The 21,025-nt window shown below is 43.1% G+C and overlaps 1 protein-coding gene across 2 annotated transcripts in view; it reads left to right on the top strand.

Moving 5' to 3' along the window:
• The first annotated feature begins 4,215 nt into the window (after nt 1–4,215).
• Nucleotides 4,216–21,025, top strand: part of zdhhc13 (zDHHC palmitoyltransferase 13) — a 62,608-nt gene continuing 45,798 nt past the window's right edge. Inside the window, exons 1-7 of one of the 2 annotated variants that reach the window (XM_072592790.1) lie at nt 4,216–4,372; nt 9,782–9,954; nt 13,695–13,817; nt 13,934–14,011; nt 16,339–16,483; nt 19,727–19,791; nt 19,888–20,050. In XM_072592790.1, the coding sequence (XP_072448891.1) occupies nt 4,355–4,372; nt 9,782–9,954; nt 13,695–13,817; nt 13,934–14,011; nt 16,339–16,483; nt 19,727–19,791; nt 19,888–20,050 (765 nt within the window). In that variant the 5' untranslated portion in view covers nt 4,216–4,354. The remainder of the gene's footprint in view (nt 4,373–9,781; nt 9,955–13,694; nt 13,818–13,933; nt 14,012–16,338; nt 16,484–19,726; nt 19,792–19,887; nt 20,051–21,025) is intronic. The other variant, XM_072592791.1, reaches the window with a different exon arrangement.

Below are 21,025 nucleotides of genomic sequence, written 5' to 3'. Positions count from 1 at the left end.
ATTTCCCCCACTTGTGACATTTCCTCCCTTTTTCTCAACCATATTGATCCTTATGACCTTTTAATTGGGGTTTGTTTTTGTGTTTTGCAGAAGTGGGAAACAGATGCTTATAACTACTGCTTGTACAAGCATATCTGGCTTAACTTACATCCTCACAGCACCTTATCTATTTGTCTGTCACATCTACCATTGTTTGCAGGCACGTTTCACTCTTGTATGCACACTTTAGCTAATACAAAAACAATTATATATTTCCTTCACATAGTTTTCATTCTTGTTGACTCAGCTCTTGGTTGAAGCAATTATACACTGGTGTGAGTGCATTTACCTTGCATAAGTAATTATGATTGCAAAAATTACACTACTTTACCTATATCCTACACATTGAATACAGATGCAAAGTTCTAGTTTAAAACCTGAGCTGTATTTTCTGGCTCCACACAGATTGTCAATTTTAGATTAGATTAGATTAGATTACTTAAAGTGTGGAAACAGGCCCTTCGGCCCAACATGTCCACACCGACCGGCCGAAGCGCACCCACCCAGACCCATTCCCCTACACTTCGGGCAATTTAGCATGGCCAATTCACCTAACCTGCATTCTTCCCTAATGGGCCTGACCTTTGCCTTGTTATTTCCCTTGCCCCTAATATAATTATAAAATGCCTTTGTGTTGCCTATCAGGGTTTTCTCATGTCTCCTCTTTGCTCTCTGAATTTTGTTTTTGAGCAAGCCCCTGTACTTTGTATAGCCCCTATACTCCTCAAAAGCATCCCTGTCTTTGAGCCCTCAGTATGACCCATAACTGCCTAATCTTTTCCTTATGTAATCCTGTACATTCTCTGAGATTCTCTGGACTTTCTTGGTTCTGCTCTTCACCTTTATGGGAAAATGTTAGCCTAGCTCTCTCACAAATACTCTCTTGAAGGCCTTCCATTACACGGCCATGGTTTATCCTGCAAGTTCTTAGGATTTCAAGGGGGAGGCGATGTCATAGTGGTAGTATCACTGGACTATTAATCCAGGGACCCAGGTAATGTTCCAATCCTGCTATGGCAGATGGTGGAATTTGAATTCAATAAATAAATCTGGACTTAATTGTCTAATAATAACTATGAATCCATTGTCAATTGTCAGAAAAACCCATCTGGTTCATGAATTCCCTTTAGGGAAGGACACAGTCATCATTAACTAGTCTGGTTACATGCGACTCCAGACCCACAGCAATGTGGTTGACTCTTAAAGGCTGCCTAGCCAAGTAATGATTTGGAGTTGCTGGTGTTGGATTGGGGTGTACAAAGTTAAAAATCATACAATACCAGGTTAATGAGGGCATTACTTGGCTAAAAATCACACAACACCAGGTTATAGTCCAACAGGTTTATTTCGGAGCACTGCTCCTTCCTCAGGTGATTGATCTGATGAAGGAGCGTCACTCCAAAAGCTCGTGCTTCCAAGTAAACTTGTTGGAATATAACCTGGTATTGTGTGATTTTTAGCTTAAAAATGTGTTGCTGGAAAAGCGCAGCAGGTCAGGCAGCATCAAAGGAGAAGGAGAATCGACGTTTCGGGCATAAGCCCTTCTTCAGGAATGAGGAGGGTGTCACCCTCCTCATTCCTGAAGAAGGGCTTATGCCCGAAACGTCGATTTTCCTTCTCCTTTGATGCTGCCTGACCTGCTGCGCTTTTCCAGCAACACATTTTTAAGCTCTGATCTCCAGCATCTGCAGTCCTCACTTTCCTCCTTGTGTGATTTTTAGCCAAGTAATGCCCTCACCCTGTGAATGAATAAAGAAACAAGAAGTATGGTTCTGAGAATGAGAAATGTCAGTTGTGATGATAGATTGAAAATGTTGGGGGTGTTCTTAGAGAGATGAAAGCTCTGAGAAGATTTGACACAGGTTTTCAAAATCATGACTGTGCTGGATGGGATAGGAAAAAGCTGCTCCCACGTGTAAAAGATAAAAAAAAGGGTAAAGTTGCCACAGTTTTACCATCCCATAGAGAGAGATGACTGATGGTGATTTAAACTGAGGGTCACTGTTCCATCAAGTGAGGGGAGATGTTGGAAAGGAGGGACCTTCATGGTAACCTCATTATTCTGCATTGTGCTCAATGAAAGGAACAGGAACGAGGGGGACATGGATTTAACATGACATCCAAAAGGATAGTAGTCATGATTTGGAGATGCCGGTGTTGGACTGAGGTGTACAAAGTTAAAAATCACACACCAGGTTGTAGTCCAACAGGTTTAATTGGAAGCACTAGCTTTCGGAGCGATGCTCCTTCATCAGGTGGTAGTGGAGGGCTCAATCCTAACACAGAATTTATAGCAAAAATTTACAGTGTGATGTAACTGAAATTATACATTGAAAAATTGATTGTCTGTTACGCCTTTCATCCGTTAGAATACAGTGATAGTTTCATATCACCTGATGAAGGAGCGGCGCTCCGAAAGCTAGTGCGCTTCCAATTAAACCTGTTGGACTATAACCTGGTGTTGTGTGATTTTTAACTTTATACAAAAGAATAGAGGGTGATGTGAGTAGTTAGGATCTGGAATGCTCTGCCTGGAAATGTGGTGGAGGCAGATTCAATTGGGGCATATGGTACTAACAGTATGCAAGAATATGGTAAAAACCAGGCGATTGGCAGGATGTAATCGAGCCAGTATAGGTGCAATGGGTCGAGTGGTCTTCTGGACCAGATTAATTTTGAGAATCTCAGTCCATGTCCCGTGGCCTTCAGCCCCATCCCTCGGTATCTACTCATACATGGATTAATGGTGCTAGAAGAGCACAGCAGTTCAGGCAGCATCCAAGTAGCTTCGAAATCGACATTTCGGGCAAAAGCCCTTCACCAGGAATAAAGGCAGTGAGCCTGAAGCGTGGAGAGATAAGCTAGAGGAGGGTGGGGGTGGGGAGAAAGTAGCAGAGAGTACAATGGGTGAGTGGGGGAGGGGATGAAGGTGATAGGTCAGGGAGGAGAGGGTGGAGTGGATAGGTGGAAAAGGAGATAGGCAGGTAGGACAAGTCCAGACAAGTCAAGGGGACAGTTGCTGAGCTGGAGGTTTAGAACTAGGGTGAGGTGGGGGAAGGGGAAATGAGGAAACTGTTGAAGTCCACATTGATGCCCTGGGGTTGAAGTGTTCCGAGGCGGAAGATGAGGCGTTCTTCCTCCAGGCGTCTGGTGGTGAGGGAGCGGCGGTGAAGGAGGCCCAGGACCTCCATGTCCTCGGCAGAGTGGGAGGGGGAGTTGAAATGTTGGGCCACAGGGCGGTGGGGTTGATTGGTGCGGGTGTCCCGGAGATGTTCCCTAAAGCGCTCTGCTAGGAGGCGCCCAGTCTCCCCAATGTAGAGGAGACCGCATCGGGAGCAATGGATACAATAAATGATATTGGTGGATGTGCAGGTGAAACTTTGATGGATGTGGAAGGCTCCTTTAGGGCCTTGGATAGAGGTGAGGGAGGAGGTGTGGGCGCAGGTTTTACAGTTCCTGCGGTGGCAGGGGAAAGTGCCAGGATTGGAGGGTGGGTTGTAGGGGGGCATGGACCTGACCAGGTAGTCACGGAGGGAACGGTCTTTGCGGAAGGTGGAAAGGGGTGGGGAGGGAGATATATCCCTGGTAGTGGGGTCTGTTTGGGAGGTGGCGGAAATGTCGGTGGATGATTTGGTTGATGCGAAGGTTGGTATGGTGGAAGGTGAGCACCAGGCTCACTGCCTTTATTCCTGATGAAGGGCATTTGCCCGAAACGTCGATTTCGAACTCCTCAGATGCTGCCTGAACTGCTGTGCTCTTCCAGCACCACTCATCCAGAACCTGGTGTCAGGGCATCTGCAGTCATTGTTTTTATCTACTCATCCATGGTCCGGGGCGGGCTGGGGCGGGGCTTGCAGTGGGCGGTGACGAAAGGGGTGCGTGGTTTGCGCGATGACGCAATCGGGGACGAGTTTCTTTAGTGACGTCAGTGGGTATTCGGCTGGAGGAGCGCAAGAGGCGGGGCATGACATGCGTGATGATGTTCTGCCCCTTGCCGGTTTACGTGGTGACGCAGTATGGCCAGTCAGTGTGTCCGCGGTCCGGTTGGATGGAAGGGAGGCGGGAAGGGAAGGTAGTTGCCATGACGTTAGGGGGGCGTGTAGCGTACGCGGTGACATCGGAGGGACGGCGGTGTGTACGCGGTGGCGTTGACGGCTACGGACGGTGTTTACGCGGTGACGTCGAAAGGGCGAGTGTCGTGTACGCGGTGACGTCGAAAGGGCGAGTGTCGTGTACGCGGTGTTGCAGGGGTGCGATGGAAACCGGCAAACTGTTTCCCCAGAGCGTGGTGTAGCGGCGGGAGCAGGAACAGGCGATGGACGGCGGCCCTGAGGTAAACATATCCTAACAACGGAGCACACTTCTGATGGCAGAGTGGTTTCAGGGAAGCTTTTATTAAGGATGGGGGAGGGGATGGAGGTTTGGGGGAAAGGTGGAGGGAAGGGAAGGGGGTGGAGGGGAGGGGGGCGGGGTGATGGGGAAGGGGGTGGAGGGGAGGGGGGCGGGGTGATGGGGAAGGGGGTGGAGGGGAGGGGGGCGGGGTGATGGGGAAGGGGGTGGAGGGGAGGGGGGCGGGGTGGAGGGGAGGGGGGCGGGGTGATGGGGAAGGGGGTGGAGGGGAGGGGGGCGGGGTGATGGGGAAGGGGGTGGAGGGGAGGGGGGCGGGGTGATGGGGAAGGGGGTGGAGGGGAGGGGGGCGGGGTGATGGGGAAGGGGGAGGGGGTGATGATGGAGGGGTGGGGTGGGGATGATGGGGGAGGGGGGTGATGGCGAAGAGGGGAGGGGTGATGGGGAAGGGGGAGGGGGTGATGGCGAAGAGGGGAGGGGTGATGGAGGGGTGGGGTGGGGGTGATGGGGAAGGGGGAAGGGGGTGATTGGGAAGGGGAGGGGGTGATAGGGATGGGGAGGGGGTTACGGAAAAGGGGGTGGGGGTGATGGCGAAGAGGGGAGGGGTGATGGAGGGGTGGGGTGGGGGGTGAGGGGGAAGGGGGTGATGGCGAAGAGGGGAGGGGTGATGGAGGGGTGGGGTGGGGGTGATGGGGAAGGGGGAAGGGGGTGATTGGGAAGGGGAGGGGGTGATAGGGATGGGGAGGGGGTTACGGAAAAGGGGGTGGGGGTGATGGCGAAGAGGGGAGAGGTGATGGAGGGGTGGGGGTGATGATGGAGGAGAGGGGGTGACGGGGGAAGGTGTTTTACAGAAAATGTGGATGTAGTCAGTACACTGTGCATGGAGGGTTTCATCCCCCCTCCCCCTGTGCCTCATTGTGTTCCCCTCCCCAGGATAATTGCAGCTGTCCATTTGATGTTCAGGTGTCGGACCTAACTCTTACTCCTGTCTCCAGGTTGGGATTAGGGGAATGCTAGAGAAGAAACAGTCACTGTTTTGATTGTCTGTTGGTGGAAAAGATAGAGAGCAGTGGATCTGCTTTGACATGGAGAACTTTATAGGTCACCTATGTGATGAGAGAATGAATGAGTTATGGTGAACTCATTATTTATCTAACTGGGGAAACCACTTCCATAAGTTTATGGGTGACTTCTGAATGCCATGTATCCTCTTCACTCACGCACTATGTAAAATCATTTGGGGGGTGTCCTTTGTGTCAGAAGGCATCGTCCATGCATCTGGGTCAGAAGTTCTGGTTTCGGGTTGTATCTGCCAGCGACCATAATTCCGTTATTTTTAAAATAGTGATGGAAAAGGATAGACCAGATCTAAAACTTGAAGTTGTAAATTGCAGGAAGGCTAATTTTGACGTTATTAGGCAAGACATTTCAAAAGCTGATTGGGGGCAGATGTTTGCAGGTAAAGGGACGGTTGGAAAATGGGAAGCCATCACAAATGAGATAACGAGAGTCCAGAGGTAGTATATTCCTGTCAGGGTGAAAGGAAAGGCTGAAAATGTGTTGCTGGAAAAGCACAGCAGGTCAGGCAGCATCCAAGGAACAGGAGAATCGACATTTCGGGCATGAGCCCTTCTTTCTCCTGAAAGGAAAGACTGGTAGATATAGGGAAAGCTGGATGAGAATAGGGCCCCTCAAAGATGAGCAAGGGAGCCCTTGTGTGGAACCACAGGTGTTTGGGGAGATACTGAACTAGTATTTTGCATCTATGTGGAAAAGGACATGGAAGGTATCAAATGTAGGAAAATAGATGGTGACATCTTGAAAAATGTCCATGTTACAGAGGAGGAAATGATGGGTGTCTTGAAATGCACAAAAAGTGGATAAATCCCCAGGACCTGATCAGGCATACCCTAGAAAACTGGGAAGATAACGAAGTGATTGATGGGCCCCTTGCTGAGATATTTGTACCATCGATAGTCACAGCTGAGGTGCCGGAAGCCTGGAGGTTGGCTAGCGTGGTGCCACTGTTTAAGAAGGGTGGTAAGGTCAAACCAAGAAACTATAGACCAGAAAGCCTGATGTCGCTGGTGGGCAAGTTGTTGGAAGGAATCCTGAGGGACAGGATTCACATGTATTTGGAAAGGCAAGGACTGATTAGGGATAGTCAACATGACTTTGTGCGTGGGAAATCATGTCTCACAAACTTGATTGAGTTTTTTGAAGAAGTGCCAAAGAGGATTGATAAGGGCAGAGCAGTAGATGTGATCTACACGGACTTCAGTAAGGCATTCAACAAGGTTCCCCATGGGAGACTGGTGAGCAAGGTCAGATCTCACCATTTCTGTACTACAGGGACAACTCGCCATTTGGAAACAGAACTGGCTTGAAGGTGGTAGTAGAGAGTTTTTCAGACTGGAGGCCTGTGACCAGTGGAGTGTCACAAGGATCAGTGCTGGGTCCACTACTGTTCGTCATTTATATAAATGATTTGGATATGAGCATAAGAGGTATAGTTAGTAAGTTTGCAGATGACACCAAAATTGGAGGTGGAGTGGATAGCGAAGAAGGTTACCTCAGATTACAACAGGATCTTGATCAGATGGGCCAATGAGCTGAGAAATGGCAGATGGAGTTCAATTCAGATAAATGTGAGGTGCTGCATTTTGGGAAAGCAAATCTTAGCAGGGCTTATACACTTAGTTGTAAGGTCCTCGGGAGTGTTGCTGAACAAAGAGACCTTGGAGTGCAGGTTCATAGCTCCTTGAAAGTGGAGTCGCAGGTAGATAGGATAGTGAAGAAGGCGTTTGGTATGCTTTCCTTTATTGGTCGGAGTATTGAGTACAGGAGGTCATGTTGCGGCTGTACAGGATATTGGTTAGGCCACTGTTGGAATATTGCATGCAAGTCTGGTCTCCTTCCTATCGGAAAGATGTGAAACTTGAAAGGGTTCAGAAAAGATTTACAAGGATGCTGCCAGGGTTGGAGGATTTGAGCTACAGGGAGAGGCTGAACAGGCTGGGGCTGTTTTCCCTGGAGCGTCGGAGGCTGAAGGGTAACCGTATAGAGGTTTATAAAATCATGAGGGGCATGGTCATGATAAGTAGACATGGTCTCTTCCCTGGGTTGGAGGAAATCCAGAACTAGAGGGCATAGGTTTAGGGTGAGAGGGGAAAGATATAAAAGAGATCTAAGGGACAACTCTTTCACACAGAGTGGTACGTGTATGGAATGAGCTGCCGGAGGAAGTGGTGGAGGCTGGTACAATTGCAACATTTAAAAGGCATCTGGATGGGCATATGAATAGGAAAGGTTGAGAGGGATATGGGCCGGGTGCTGGCAAGTGGGACTAGGTTGGGATATCTAGTTGGTATGGGTGAGTTGGACCAAATGGTCTGTTTCTATGCTGTACATCTCTCTGACTCTACATGTGGATGCTAATGGAATAATGTAGATGAGATGAGCTTCAGATTTGTTTCACAGGTCGGTGCAACATCGAGGGTCGAAAGGCCTGTACTGTGCTGTAATGTTCTATGTCCAGGTCATAACAGCCATAAAGTGTTCGTAACATGGCCAACTTGTTTGGTTATAACTTGTACATTCAGTGGTCTTGTGGGGCACTGTTACTATTGCTATGACTGATCCAGAATGTCTAGGTTCATGTCCCATCTGCCCTAGATGTGTGCATAACGTGTCTGAATAGGTTTATTAAATTTGCTAAAATTAAAATCAGCTTCTCAACAAGTTGCTAATTTAAAGCCTAAGACCATGCTCGTCTGGAAATGCCTGAATTCGGATGCTAAACAAACTCTGGCCTGGTTACCACTTGGACGAGAGACCGTTTATGAATACTTGGCTTAAAGGTCTTGTGGCACCTTGGTAATGTTCCTGCCTCTGGGCCAGAAATCCCATCTGCACTAGGGGTGCGTCATAACATTTCTGAGCAGGCTACAGAAAACAAATCATTGAAAGCATTTGTAAAAGATACCTATTTTCTGCTTTAGTGTGCCACGTTATAGAGCTAACTGGATATAGTTTTTATTATTGACTTGGGCTGTGAAGAATGGGGAGTTAAAACTCCAGTGGTGTTTTCTAAACTGCTATTACATTCTGAAGTATTAGGTTACTCGATGCTTCTTAGAATCAAGTTTACAAATTCTCACAGCAGGTCTCTTGGTATTTTGCTAATAAAATAGACTGAGCAGTGTTCTTTTTTTCTCCAAAGTTAACATATGTTTTTGTCACTGGATTTTCAGTTGATGCTGAAATATTATTTACCTTTTTTTTCAATTAAAAAGCTCATGTCTGGAAAGGGTGTTGCATTTGAGCACTGGTAAACAAATCCTGAATGATTTTTATTCACTGGGGATGTTGTAAGTGCTGCAGGTGCTGCAAGACGTTTTTTGTTCAAATGTACACAATTGGGAACTTCTTAAGAACATACAGGCCCTCAATCCTACAGTGCCATTCAACAAAATCATGACTGATCTGACCACATTTCCAACTACCCCAATAACCTTTCATTCCTTCAGAATTTAACTCCTTTTGCCTTAAGAACATTTAATGCTTCTACTCCTACTGCCTTGTCTGGAAAAGTTTGAAAGATTGACAACATTGAGAGCAAAATTCACCTCATCTCAGTTTAAAATTGGCAACTCTTGAATTTTAAACGGTGATTCCTATTCTGCTTGCTTCCAAACGCAGAAACATCTTTTCAACATCAACCCTGTCAAGTCACCCACAGGACCATCTTATGATCTCTAGTTACTTTTAACTACAGCAGATACAAACCTAGCCTGTCCAGAAGTGGCCAATACTGTGCACACAACTCCAGGTTTGGTCTCACCAGTACTTTGTATGACTGATGTACAAATTTTGTACTTTTGTATTCAATTTTCCTTTGCTAAAGCATAACATTTTATTAGCTTTTCTAATTACTTGCTGTATCTGCATGCAGGTCTTCTGAGATTCATGCAGAAGAAAACCCAAATTTCCCTGCATCACAGTCCATCGCTCCTGTGGCTGAATACTTGAGTCTGCATCTTTTATGAGACAGTTCAGTTGAAGAAATGGACCTAACTTAAATTTCACTTCATTCTGTAGTCATATTTTAAATATTTATTCAACACTGCTATGAAATTAGAGTTTGTTTGTTTGATATTAGTGAACTGCATCTCTCCTCATTTGTATACCTTTTTGTTCAGTTCCTGAATTTAGATATTCAACTGGGGTGGGAAGGGCCAGGTGGAAGAAAGAGGTCATGAGTATTCTTGAAGAGAGTATGTTAGTATTGCCTCCTATAAGTGCCCTCAGCTGGATATAATGCATGCCATAAATAAAGGAGACCACCTCCCTGCATCTCCTCAGTGTTTCATTAGTGCTTATGTTTTACCTATAGTGTCATCTCAACTGTCCTCATGAGCACCTGGGGCCACATAAACAAGAATCACTTGGCAATGGTAGAGAAGAGCTGTTCAATAACTCAAATCAAGCCACAAGTCCTACTGAACATCACAATGACCTTGCTTTTATGGAAGACTATAGCAACTGGGATATTGTAAGAGCCACACAGTAAGTACATTGCGAGTGACAGTGTTACCGAGCATGTTCACCCAGAAGTCTGAACACAGTACAAGGAGTTGAAGCAGTCCACATGGCCCCTACTACCTCATTTGCACTTTCCCATGTGCTCCCCATCTGTCATGATTGCAAATCTCTCGTGTACCCTTTTCCTTTTGAGGACAGAACTTCAACTTTTCATCCTGTGTATTATTTTGTACTTATTTAATGCAAGTCAGCATTGAGTATGGAAGTTTCTTGTTTATTGTGTCTCTTTTACATCGTGGATCATGGTTGGAAATTGGATAAGTAACATTCAGTAATGTATCAGGAAACAGTTACATTAAGAACATAACTGGTCTGAGAAACCACTGAATATGTTCAATGTGAAAGATCCTCATGATCCTGAACCTTTACTGCCCTTGAACTGAGTGGCTTTTAAAGAGTGCTGTCCAGACTCTACCCCTTCTGTGGACCTGGTGTCACCTGCTGACCAGACCCAAGTAAGGAGAGCAGATTTCTTTCCCTAAAGAACAAATGAACAAGGTGGGTTTTCATGACAATCAGCAATGTTTTTATGTTTGCAATTAGACTACTTTAAAATTCCAGATGTTTTAAAAAGAATCAGATTTCACCATGTGCCATGGTGGGTTTTGAACCCATGTGCCCAGAATATTAGGGCCTCTGGATTAAAAATTCTAGTGATTTTTACCACCATGTCACAGTCTCCTCCTTTAAAAATAACTGTCCCCCATTCTTCCCTGGGCATCTTGAGTGTGAGCTATATTCTGGTATTGGTAAGATTAAGGAGTCAAGAAGTCCAGGTGACACCCAGTGTGTTTGAGATTAAGCTTCAGAATATGGTGAGAAAGTAACCAGGATATGGTCAGAGAGAGAGCGTTGTCCAGAGGAAGGCTGAGGGTTAGGTGAGGGTCACTGGGGGTGGATGGTGAAAGAGTAATAAGGTGAAGATGAGTGTTTTTTGAGGCAGGCGGGGGGGGGAATGGTGTTGGAGGTGAAGGTGACTTGGCATTTGGAGTGGCCTTGGGTGTTGAGATTTTCAGGATAAAGAAGTTTTGCTGGGTGTGCAGAGAAGTATTTTGTGGTTGTGAGCAGTGGTCCCGGGTGCCCAAGCTTTTTGGGTGGTGTAGTTGGGGTTACTTGCACTGGTCCGAGGGGTGTGAGCTTTGTTGTGGGAATGAACACTGTTTGGGGATGAGATCAGCAGCATCTTGGTTGTTATGAGCTGGAGTGCTTTAGGAATGTTTGTATAAAAATACATACTAAAAAGTTCCTCTGTAATTTTAAACAAAATTTCTCGCAATCACTGAGATTGCTGTTGAGTGTGATGCAATAGACTGCAATCTAACTTTCCTGTTCTGTTTCTAAAATGTTAAAATTGTAGAGTGAGCACTTTTGAAATAGTGGTGGCAGTTGCAACCGTTATTCAATTAGGAACATCACCAGTGCCTTTGTGTGGCGATGGTGAAATATTTGGTTTGATTTTGTGCTTCTGGATGTATCAGCCTGTGATAATAAGGATCATGGATGGCAGCAATCTTGTGGCATTACGCTTTTTGATAGTAAGCTAAGTGCAGTCCTTATTGTGGTATTGTCACTGTAGGTGCAATGTGTGTGGGTATTGTATGAAAAACTTTGACTGAAAATTTATACATACTGCGTACTGGTTGACCAGTTATTCGTGTCATTAATTGTGGCATCCAGTCACTCAGTTCAATGTGGAGCCAAGCTAGATGGTGGAATTCTGAGATTCAGCACTCCTTGAAACTGCAGGATATGCATCTAACTCCGGCTTTAGCATCTGAGATGTACTTTGTCTAAAAGCCAGTGTACATTTGCACATAATTTAATGCATTAACATGAACAATAAATTTCAGCACACATATGTGAAATCACAATGTGGAGGTACAATAACGTTTCATAAAACTGTATTTTTTTACTTTAAAAAAAATCACTGGTTGGATAGTAGGCTGACCGATGCTGAGCTTCCAAGATGATAAATAGTATTGTGGCAGTAGCTACTGAATTATATTTAGTGGCACTAGAAACAAGTTATCAATTCCTGTATCCCCCTGAAGTTGGTTTCCATGTCCTACTCTAACTATTAATTGTTTACTTAATGCATGGCTTTGTATTTTACCCTGTAGTCAGCCCCTCCACTATCAAATGTTTGAAACACTTTACAGTTGCTTCCTTTGCAATTTGATTCACAGGAAACAATTTCAAGATGTTAAAAATGATCAAGTTTCAATTTTAAGTGGCATATTTATGAAAATATAGAGGTAGTGAAACTTACTTGTTATTATTTCAAACCAAGGCAGTTCTTGAGCTCTTGTAGAGCTGTACTGTTAACTTGGTTTCTCTCTCCATAAATCTGGCCAGATTTGCTGAGTTTCTCAGGACTTTATTTTTATTTAAGATAGTTCTTAAACTATTTTGAGATTAAAAAGCACATTCTTATAACTGCAAGTGCCGGGCATCCTACTCTTTTGTTTCTAAGCCTTGGTTCTGCAGCTCCAAGAAGGTGAAACCTTCTCTCAGTATCACATTCCTATGTGAGAGGAGTAGACAATCTTGCCCATTTGTTGATGGATTGTTGCCAAATGTGCTGCACTTTATAGCACTGATCTCCCTATTATGATCACAAAATTCACTTCAGTTGGGGTGGGAGAGAGAAGGGAACTATGTGACACTGTAATTTAGCTTTTTATCTTTCACCTTTGGCACCCATTTTCAAATTTAGGCGACATTTGCTTCAATATAAAATTAACAGTGGAACTGTAGGATAATTAATTTCCTGAGTTAACATTAGCTAGCATTCCCCTTTTTGAGGGTTTGGGGATTGGTGGTACCATGCACTCCTCACTCTCATTTTGTATATCCATCTCCCCACTCAAACCACTTCCACAGCCTTCAGTTGTCTTGGTTGTACCTTCTGCAATTCCCTTTCGAAACCTTTGTTTCCTTGAAGAACCTCACTAAAATCCAGTTTTCTGTATAAGCTTGAAGTTACTCTGTATACTACATCCTTTAGGCTTGACATCACTTTTGTTCTGTTATTTTTATGCAGTGCCTTGGCATATTTTTGTCAATGGAGCTATATACATAGATATTGTTTGCAGCATGTACTGTCACAGCAACATGCCAAGAGTCACTTGACCTCCAGATCCAAGACTGCTTCTACACAGAAGGACAGCCACGGCAGACATATAGAACGCTATACCCTGCATGTTAACACCACACTAACTTGGCACTACATCACGCGGTTGCTGTGACTGGTTCAAAGTCTGGAAACTTCAGCTGTACAGTACTGTAGACATCCTTCCACCACAGTTTCTTCAGTTCAAGAAGGTGGCTTGCCACCCCTTTCTTAAAGACAACTAGTGATGCACAATAAATAATGACTTTGCCAGCAACATTCACATCCCATGAGTGAAAATAAACTCCTACTACTCCTGACATTCTGATCAATGTTCATTCTTCAGTCGGCGTCTCAGAAATAGATTTCACTCATTTATAGATTTCACTCATTTATGCACAAATCAGCTGGTGTGTTTTCTGAAATTCAAATAATGCTTGAACATCAAAAGTACAGAAGATGCAATTTTTCAATTCTCTAATGATTATGACAAACCTGCCTTCTATTTGGAAGAAAGTGGCTCTATAGCTGGGCACTGTCCATCTTTGTCTCCACTTTCTTTTCTAATAAAGACCACATTTAACACTTTCAGATACGGAATAATTGATAGATGTAAAGAGCTAATAGAAGCTGGTTATGATGTCCGACAGCCTGACAAAGAGAACGTGACATTGCTTCACTGGGCAGCCATAAATAACCGAATAGATCTTGTCAAGTAAGTCCTATCGGTTCCCCATTTGAAGTTCATTTTGCATAATATTTAATTGTAAAACAGTTCAGTACAAGTGTACATGTTCTCATTATATTAACTTCATTGAAATACATCCACAGATACTATGTTTCAAAAGGTGCCATTGTGGACCAGCTCGGCGGTGATTTAAATTCAACACCCCTTCATTGGGCAACCAGGTACAGTTGCAGAAAAGCTCAATTCCTTAATGATTTTCATTAACATGTTGTTATGTAGCTGTCTAGCCATAAGTTCTAATTATTCAAATGAAAAGTGGAAAGGTCTGATGCGTGAGATGTTTCCATTTGACTATGTAAACAGTAATATATCAGTCATTTTCTAATCATTCATTCCCTAACTCTAGCTAATTTCCAGGAATTGAAGGCAAATGTTACACTTAATAGACTTTGGCAATAAGCTGTCTTACCATGGAGGAAATATCTTAAGTTATTCAAATAGGTTTTGCAACTTAAGGCATTGTAATTAACCTTCAGGTTAATGTTCAAATGACAATTGAGCTTGAAACCTTATTAGTTGCTGTGCAGACACTGCAGTTTGAAGTGCCTTTGTTTTATCTTGGTTCATAGTTTTAAAGTTTTTTTTAAAGATTTTCTGTAACAAATGAACTAAAATCAGCATTAATTAATGTTTACATAGTTTTACTTTTGTAAGCAACTTCGACCCTAAACTACATAATAGAACTTTTCCTTTTTACTTTTAATAGCAGAAAATGCACATCGCAAGAATTATTTACGTTGTTCTTTAAGCAATCATTTGATTCCCGGGACCCAGTCTGAAGTCAACCTTGCCTCCCAAGGGTTTTCTTTCATTCTTTTCCTTTCGCAGCCTGGTGATTTTTAACCTGGGAACTATCTTCCATGGTGAGGATTTTTCCAGGAATATTCCATATGGTACAAGCTGGGCTAATCTTCCAGTCTTGTTTGGAATCCCCTTGAATTTGTTTTTCTTTTCAATGTGAACACAAGCTCCCACTGCTTTCTCTGAAATATGTGGCCTCTAGTTGCACTCCCCACCCCCCCCACCCCATACTATACTGTACTGTGAGTCTGACAGTATCTGGATACTTGTGAAATCATAGCCTTCTCAAAGCTCACTTCCATAGCAGCGAGAATCAATGAGCCTTGTCCATCTAGAAATGCTGATGAACTAGCCTTTGAGACTCCAACTTTATGTGAAAGTGCATGATCACCTTAAAGCATCACTGTCACAATCCGACATTTTCAACACAGCCTTACAACTTTGGAGTTGCAATTTAAACAATCTAAACTCACTTGACTCCCCAAAACCTGTCCACCATCTATAAGACCCAAGTCAGGAGTGTGATGAAATATTTCCCACTTGCCGGGATGAGTAGAGCTTCAAAACACTTAAGAACCTTGACACCATCCAGGACAAAACAGCCTGCTTGACATACCCAAAATCGTTCATTCCCTTTGCCACTGATGTTGAGTAGTTACAGTGTACCATCCACAAAATGCACTTCACACAGCATCTTCCAAACCTATGACCACCACCATTGAGAAGAACAAGGGCAGCAGGCAACATGACCCAGAAGTTCCCCTCTCAGTCACTATCCTGACTCCAAAATATATCGCGGTTTCTTAAATGTCATTGAGTAAAAATCCTGGCACTCCCTCTCTGACGGCATTGTGGCTGTACCTTCACCAAATGGACCTCAGCTCCTCAGGAAGGCAGCTCACCACCATCTACTCAAGGACAGTGTTTGGCAGACAATAAATATTGGCCCTGTTAGATATTCTCACCTTCCCTGGATGAATTAAAAAACAGACTTGTGTGAATACAAATTTCAAAATGGATCACATGAATTTTTTTTAACTTGAAATTATAAATATAATCCCAAAATCTAACAGTCTTTATAAACCTTACATTTGTAACAATACTTTCTTTGTTAAGAACTACAATATTGGGTTTGGGGGTGTGTAGGACTGTTGAGCTTTGACGGTTAACCGTGTTTGCATATAACCCTCTCAGTTATTTTTGAGATAGAGTTTAAAATTTTTTTTTGTTTAACTTTACTTTCCCTCCCCTCATCCCATTAGTAGAAAATAATGAAAGTTTTAACTGTTCCTTTGTGGAAAAAGTTTTTTTTAAATAACAATGCAATTACTCAAGAATTTAGTAGATGCAAATGATGTGTTGAGGTTCATAAAGGTTTGCAAAAGTTGAAGACCTAGAAACAGGACAATCTTGGTTATGGTAGTGGAAGGGGAAGAGGTAAGAATTGACCAGGTTGATATGAAAAATTGGAAAATTTATGCAATTTGAAGAGAGGTACATTTAAATACAAAATGTGCAGGAAATCCTGAAATGAGACATATTGATTTATTCTGAATAGGCGTTAGATAATTTGTGGTTTGCTGGTTGTAGAAATTATGCAGGAAAAGCATTTATAACTGTGAGATTATACGTTTTGCTAATGAGACATTTTTTAACCAAACAAAGAGTGCTTTTTACTATATTCCAGGCAAGGTCACTTGTCTATGGTTGTGTTACTAATGAAATATGGAGCGGATCCCTCATTGGTTGACAGGGAAGGATTTACCTGCCTTCACCTTGCAGTTCAGTTCCAGCATATGCCTATCGTAGCATATCTTGTGGCAAAGGGTCAGGTATGTCAGATTGTATTTTGCTTGGTATGAAAAGTCTTTGGTGTGCGTGCATGGTTCTAATGAAGTGCATTTATTTGAAAATGTTCAGCTGAAGTTGATGCTAAGAAAAAACCGAGGTAACACCTGGTTTGCAGTCTGAATGAAATTTGATCGGTGCACTTCCTTTTCATTTAAGAGTCATTGGTTGTGATGCATGTTAACACCTGCATGCTTCTGCTTTAGAAGTTGCGCCATGCCTATTTCATACTTGTATTATCATGAACATGTTACAATGAAGGTTTACCTTCTGGCCTATGATCATCTGCTTTTATAGGTGAACAAAGGGGAAAAGTTACTTCCTGCCAGCAATTCACAGTCATATTGAACTTAGTGTAAACAAAAATTGCTGGCAAATCTCAGCAGATCTGTCAGCATCTACGGAGATAGAAAAACCAAATTAGCCAACAATGACTTTTCTTTAGAACTGAAGTGATGTGGAAATGTGTTGGGTTTTATACTGTTTAGAAAAAATGGGTATGCCAATTCAAACAAAATGGAAGGCCAGAGATACGTATTTAATCTCCCTGACGTCGAGGGCACCACATTGTGATAATAGGTTCTATTAAAAGAATGTAAGTAACTCATTTCTTCACCTGGAAGGAGTGTTACTAATCTTAGACAGTGAGGTGCTGATGTTGGACTGGGGTGGACAAAGTTTAAAAATCACAACACCAGGTTATTGTCCAACAAGTTTATTTGGCGGCATTAGCTTTCGAAGCACTGTTTCTTCATCAGGTCATCAACTACCTGATGAAGAAGCAGCACTTTGAAAGCTAGTGCCTCCAAATACACCTGTTGGACTATAACCTGGTGTTGTGATTTTTAACTTAGTGAGGAGAGAGGAAATAAGTGTTTGGTGATGGCATCGTGTTGGAAATGGTGGAATGCAGCAATCTGGTAGGTCAGAAAGTGAGGATAAGGGATACCATATCATGTTTCTGGAAGGAACAGGAAGGGGTGAAGGCTGAAGTGCAGGAAGTAGGTGAGAGACACCATTAAGGCAAAAAGAAACCAATAATGGTTGAGGGAACAAGCTCTTGGAAGGGCATGTGTTGAAGCCACATCACCAGAGCAGATGGAAAGGAAAAGGTGGGAGTAGATTCCTTCCAGGAAGCAGGTTGTGAAGAAATACAGTTTGAGATATAAGGGAGTTGATGGCCTTGTAATGAAAATTTATGGAAAGGTTAAAATGTCAAGAAAGGTAGGGAGGTGTCAGAGATTGGTACCCCGATGAAGGGCTTTTGTCCGAAACACTGATTTTCCTGCTCCTTGGATGCTGCATGACTTGTGCTTTTCCAGCACCACTCTAATCTAAACTCCGGTTTCCAGCATCTACAGTCCTCACTTTTGCCGAGGTACCAAAGATTGAACAGGTGAAGGAGTAAAAGTTGGAAGTAAAATTAATTAGTTTTTCTAATTCCAGATGGGATGAGAAAGTGGCATAAATGTCGACATTAAAATACTGGAGAGGGGTTGAGGGTCGGGGCCCCCGTAGCTGTGGTAAAAGTTTACAACTCTTGCAATTCCAAGGATAAATGCAGTAGGAGGGTTTGGGTTCTGGTGGGTAATAGAAGTATAGAGGAGCATTTTGCAAGTGGAATAGTCCCTTCAGAATCCTGATGAGGTGAGGGAATGGCGTGTTTCATGGTGGTGCAATGCTTGCAATGGAGGTAGATGATCTTTTGAATCCTTCTATGATTTTTTAAAAAATTCATTCTTTGGATGTGAGTGTCACTGACTGGGCCAGCATTTATTCTGTCTCTGCTTGCCCTTGAGAAGGTGGTGGTGAGCTGCCTCTTGAACCACTGCAGACCATGTGTTGTAGGTAGATCCAGAATGGAATTAGGGAGGGAATTTTAAGGATTTTGACTCAGCAGCCGTGAGGAACAGCAATGTATTTCCAAGTCACTGTGATGATTGACTTGTAGAGGAATTTGCAGGTGGTAATGTACCCATGTATGTGCTGGCCTCGTCCTTCTAGATGATTATGTGCTGCCTAAGAAACCTTGGTGAGTTATTATAGTGCATTTTGTAGATGGTATACACTGCTGCTACTAAGTGTAGGTGGTAGTGGGAATGAACATTTGTGTATGTGGGGCCAATCAAGCAGGCTGCATTTTCATAGGTGGTGTCAGGTATTGAGTGTTGTTGGAATTGCACATGTCCAGTGGGAAGTCTTCTTTCATACTGCTGACTAGTGCTACTCAGGCCAGAGGAGGAAACACTGACAGTGGAAGGGTTCAAAATTGATAAGTGATACTGATATTTAAAGTTGACAAGACACTGAAACTGGATAAGAATCAGCAAAGGATATTGAAGAAGGTGAGAATGGAAATTGAAAGAACACTGGCACCAATCTTTTATTCATCCCTAGACTTGAGGAAGGTGCCGAAAGATTGGAGATTTGCAAACATCGTAAAAATGTTTGGACCTGTTGAGTTTTGCCAACACTTTGTTTTTATTTCAGATCTCAGCATCTGCAGATTTGTTGCTTTATTTATTTAGTGCAATATTTTTTGTGTGTTCATTCACATGATATGGATGTTGCTGGCCAGGCTGGTATCTATTATCCACTTCTAATTGTCGAGAGGGTAGTTGAAAGTTAGCCACGTTGCTAAGGGTCTGAAATCACACGTAGGCCAGACTGGGTAAGGATGGCAGATTTCCTTTCCTAAAAGACATTAGTGAACCAGTTGGGTTTTTCTGACAATTGGCAACAGTTTCGCAGTCATCATTGTACTTCTAATCCCTGAGCTCTTTTTTTTGTGTGCTTCCGCGATCGCCTTTAACTTCCCTATTTTGAATTCACATGCTTGTCAAAGAGTTGTAAAGCTGTACAGCATGGAAACAGACCCTTCAGTCTAAATTGTCCATGCTGACCTAATCTAGTCCCATCTGCCAGCGCTTGGTCCATATCCTTCTAAACCCTTCCTGTTCATGTGCCCATCCAGATGCTTTTTAAATGATGTAATTGTACCAGCCTCCACCACTTCCTCTGGCAACTCATTCCATATGCACACTACCCTTTATGTGAGAAAGTTGCCACTAAGACCCCTTTTAAATGTTTCCCCTCTCACGCTAAACCCATGCCCTCTCGTTCTGGGCTTCTCCACCCCAGGGAAAAGGAGCTCAATGAAATTTGTTTTTCGCTCATTAAAATCAAATGTTTTTTTCTGGAACTGAGATTTTTTTTGTCATTTTAAGGATGTAGATGTACCTGATATGAATGGACAAACAGCATTAATGATGGCAGCGAGCAGAATACTAGGGTAAGCATAACGTGTTTGTATCTTAGTATCACACAGAAGGAATGCATCTTGTTTAACCGAGTCAACTGGTATCTCTCTTTAATCTGTTTTATCTAGGCCTGAGCCAACCGGATTCCTTGTAAAATTAAATGCATCAGTAAATGCTATTGATAAAGTACACAGGAACACACCATTGCATTGGGCTGTAATGTCAGGAAATGTGGCTGCATTGAGTGTACTTCTAGATGCTGGTGCTAATGTTGAACTTGAAAATGCAATGGTAAGTCAGACTTCAAAATCTGTCTTTGTCTGATTTGGTCTCAATATTTTAATTAGATTAGTTAGCTGTTTGTGACTTGGTGTCTTTATGAAACTTTTTATTCCAGGATACTTAGCAAATCAATATGATCAGGCAGAGCCAACATGTTTTGTGAAAGGGCTGTTCAGCATGTATTTTTGACAAACTAGCATTCATTGTTGATTACAGGGAGACTGGTAGGTGTTTGGATTTCCCAAGTATGTGAATATCCTGCTTCTGTTGGGGTAGAGCTCAGCAGCAGCTTTTTGGTACCTTGCCAACATGACTAACTGACTTGAACATAACTAAAAACTGGACATCATGAGCACATCATTTAATAAGTGAGTGGGTCAGCCAAAACTTGGAGGAGTCAGCTATTTGTCCCTTTTGAACCTATTCTAGATATTTCCATCATCTGATTTGTGTTGATCTGATTGTGATCTGAGTTCCATTTCCTGTTTGCGCTCATAACTGTTCACTGTTTTGTCCATCAAAAATTTGCCTAACTCAACCATGAACCAAATTAAAAGCCCAACCTGCAATATCTTCTTGTACATTCTGGTACAGTTTCACATTCTAATGAGCCCTTGAGAGAGTGCATTTCTCCTTGCCTCTGTTTAATGGGGAGATTTCGTATTGTCAAATTATGACCTCTGGTTTTGGCCCGCTGCACGGGAGGAAGCTTCTTCCAGTCCCTTTTAAGATCTTGTACATTTCAATAAGATTGCTAATCATGCTTCTTAACTCTAATAGATAAAGACTCAAACTGTTCAACCATTATTTGTAAGATAATCCCTTCATCCTAGAATGCATCGAATAAACATTTGCTGAACATCTTCTAAATTTTATACCCTTTTAAATAAAGAGACCAAAACTGTTCACGGACTCCAGATGTGGCCCTGCCAAAGTTCTGTATGGTTTCAGCAAAACTTTCATATTTGATTTCCCCTTACATTA

This window comes from Chiloscyllium punctatum, chromosome 22, assembly GCF_047496795.1.
Source record: "Chiloscyllium punctatum isolate Juve2018m chromosome 22, sChiPun1.3, whole genome shotgun sequence".
NCBI classification, from domain to species: Eukaryota; Metazoa; Chordata; class Chondrichthyes; order Orectolobiformes; family Hemiscylliidae; genus Chiloscyllium; species Chiloscyllium punctatum.
Note: the sequence above shows the minus strand (reverse complement) of the source record. Positions and strands in the feature narration are given on the sequence as shown.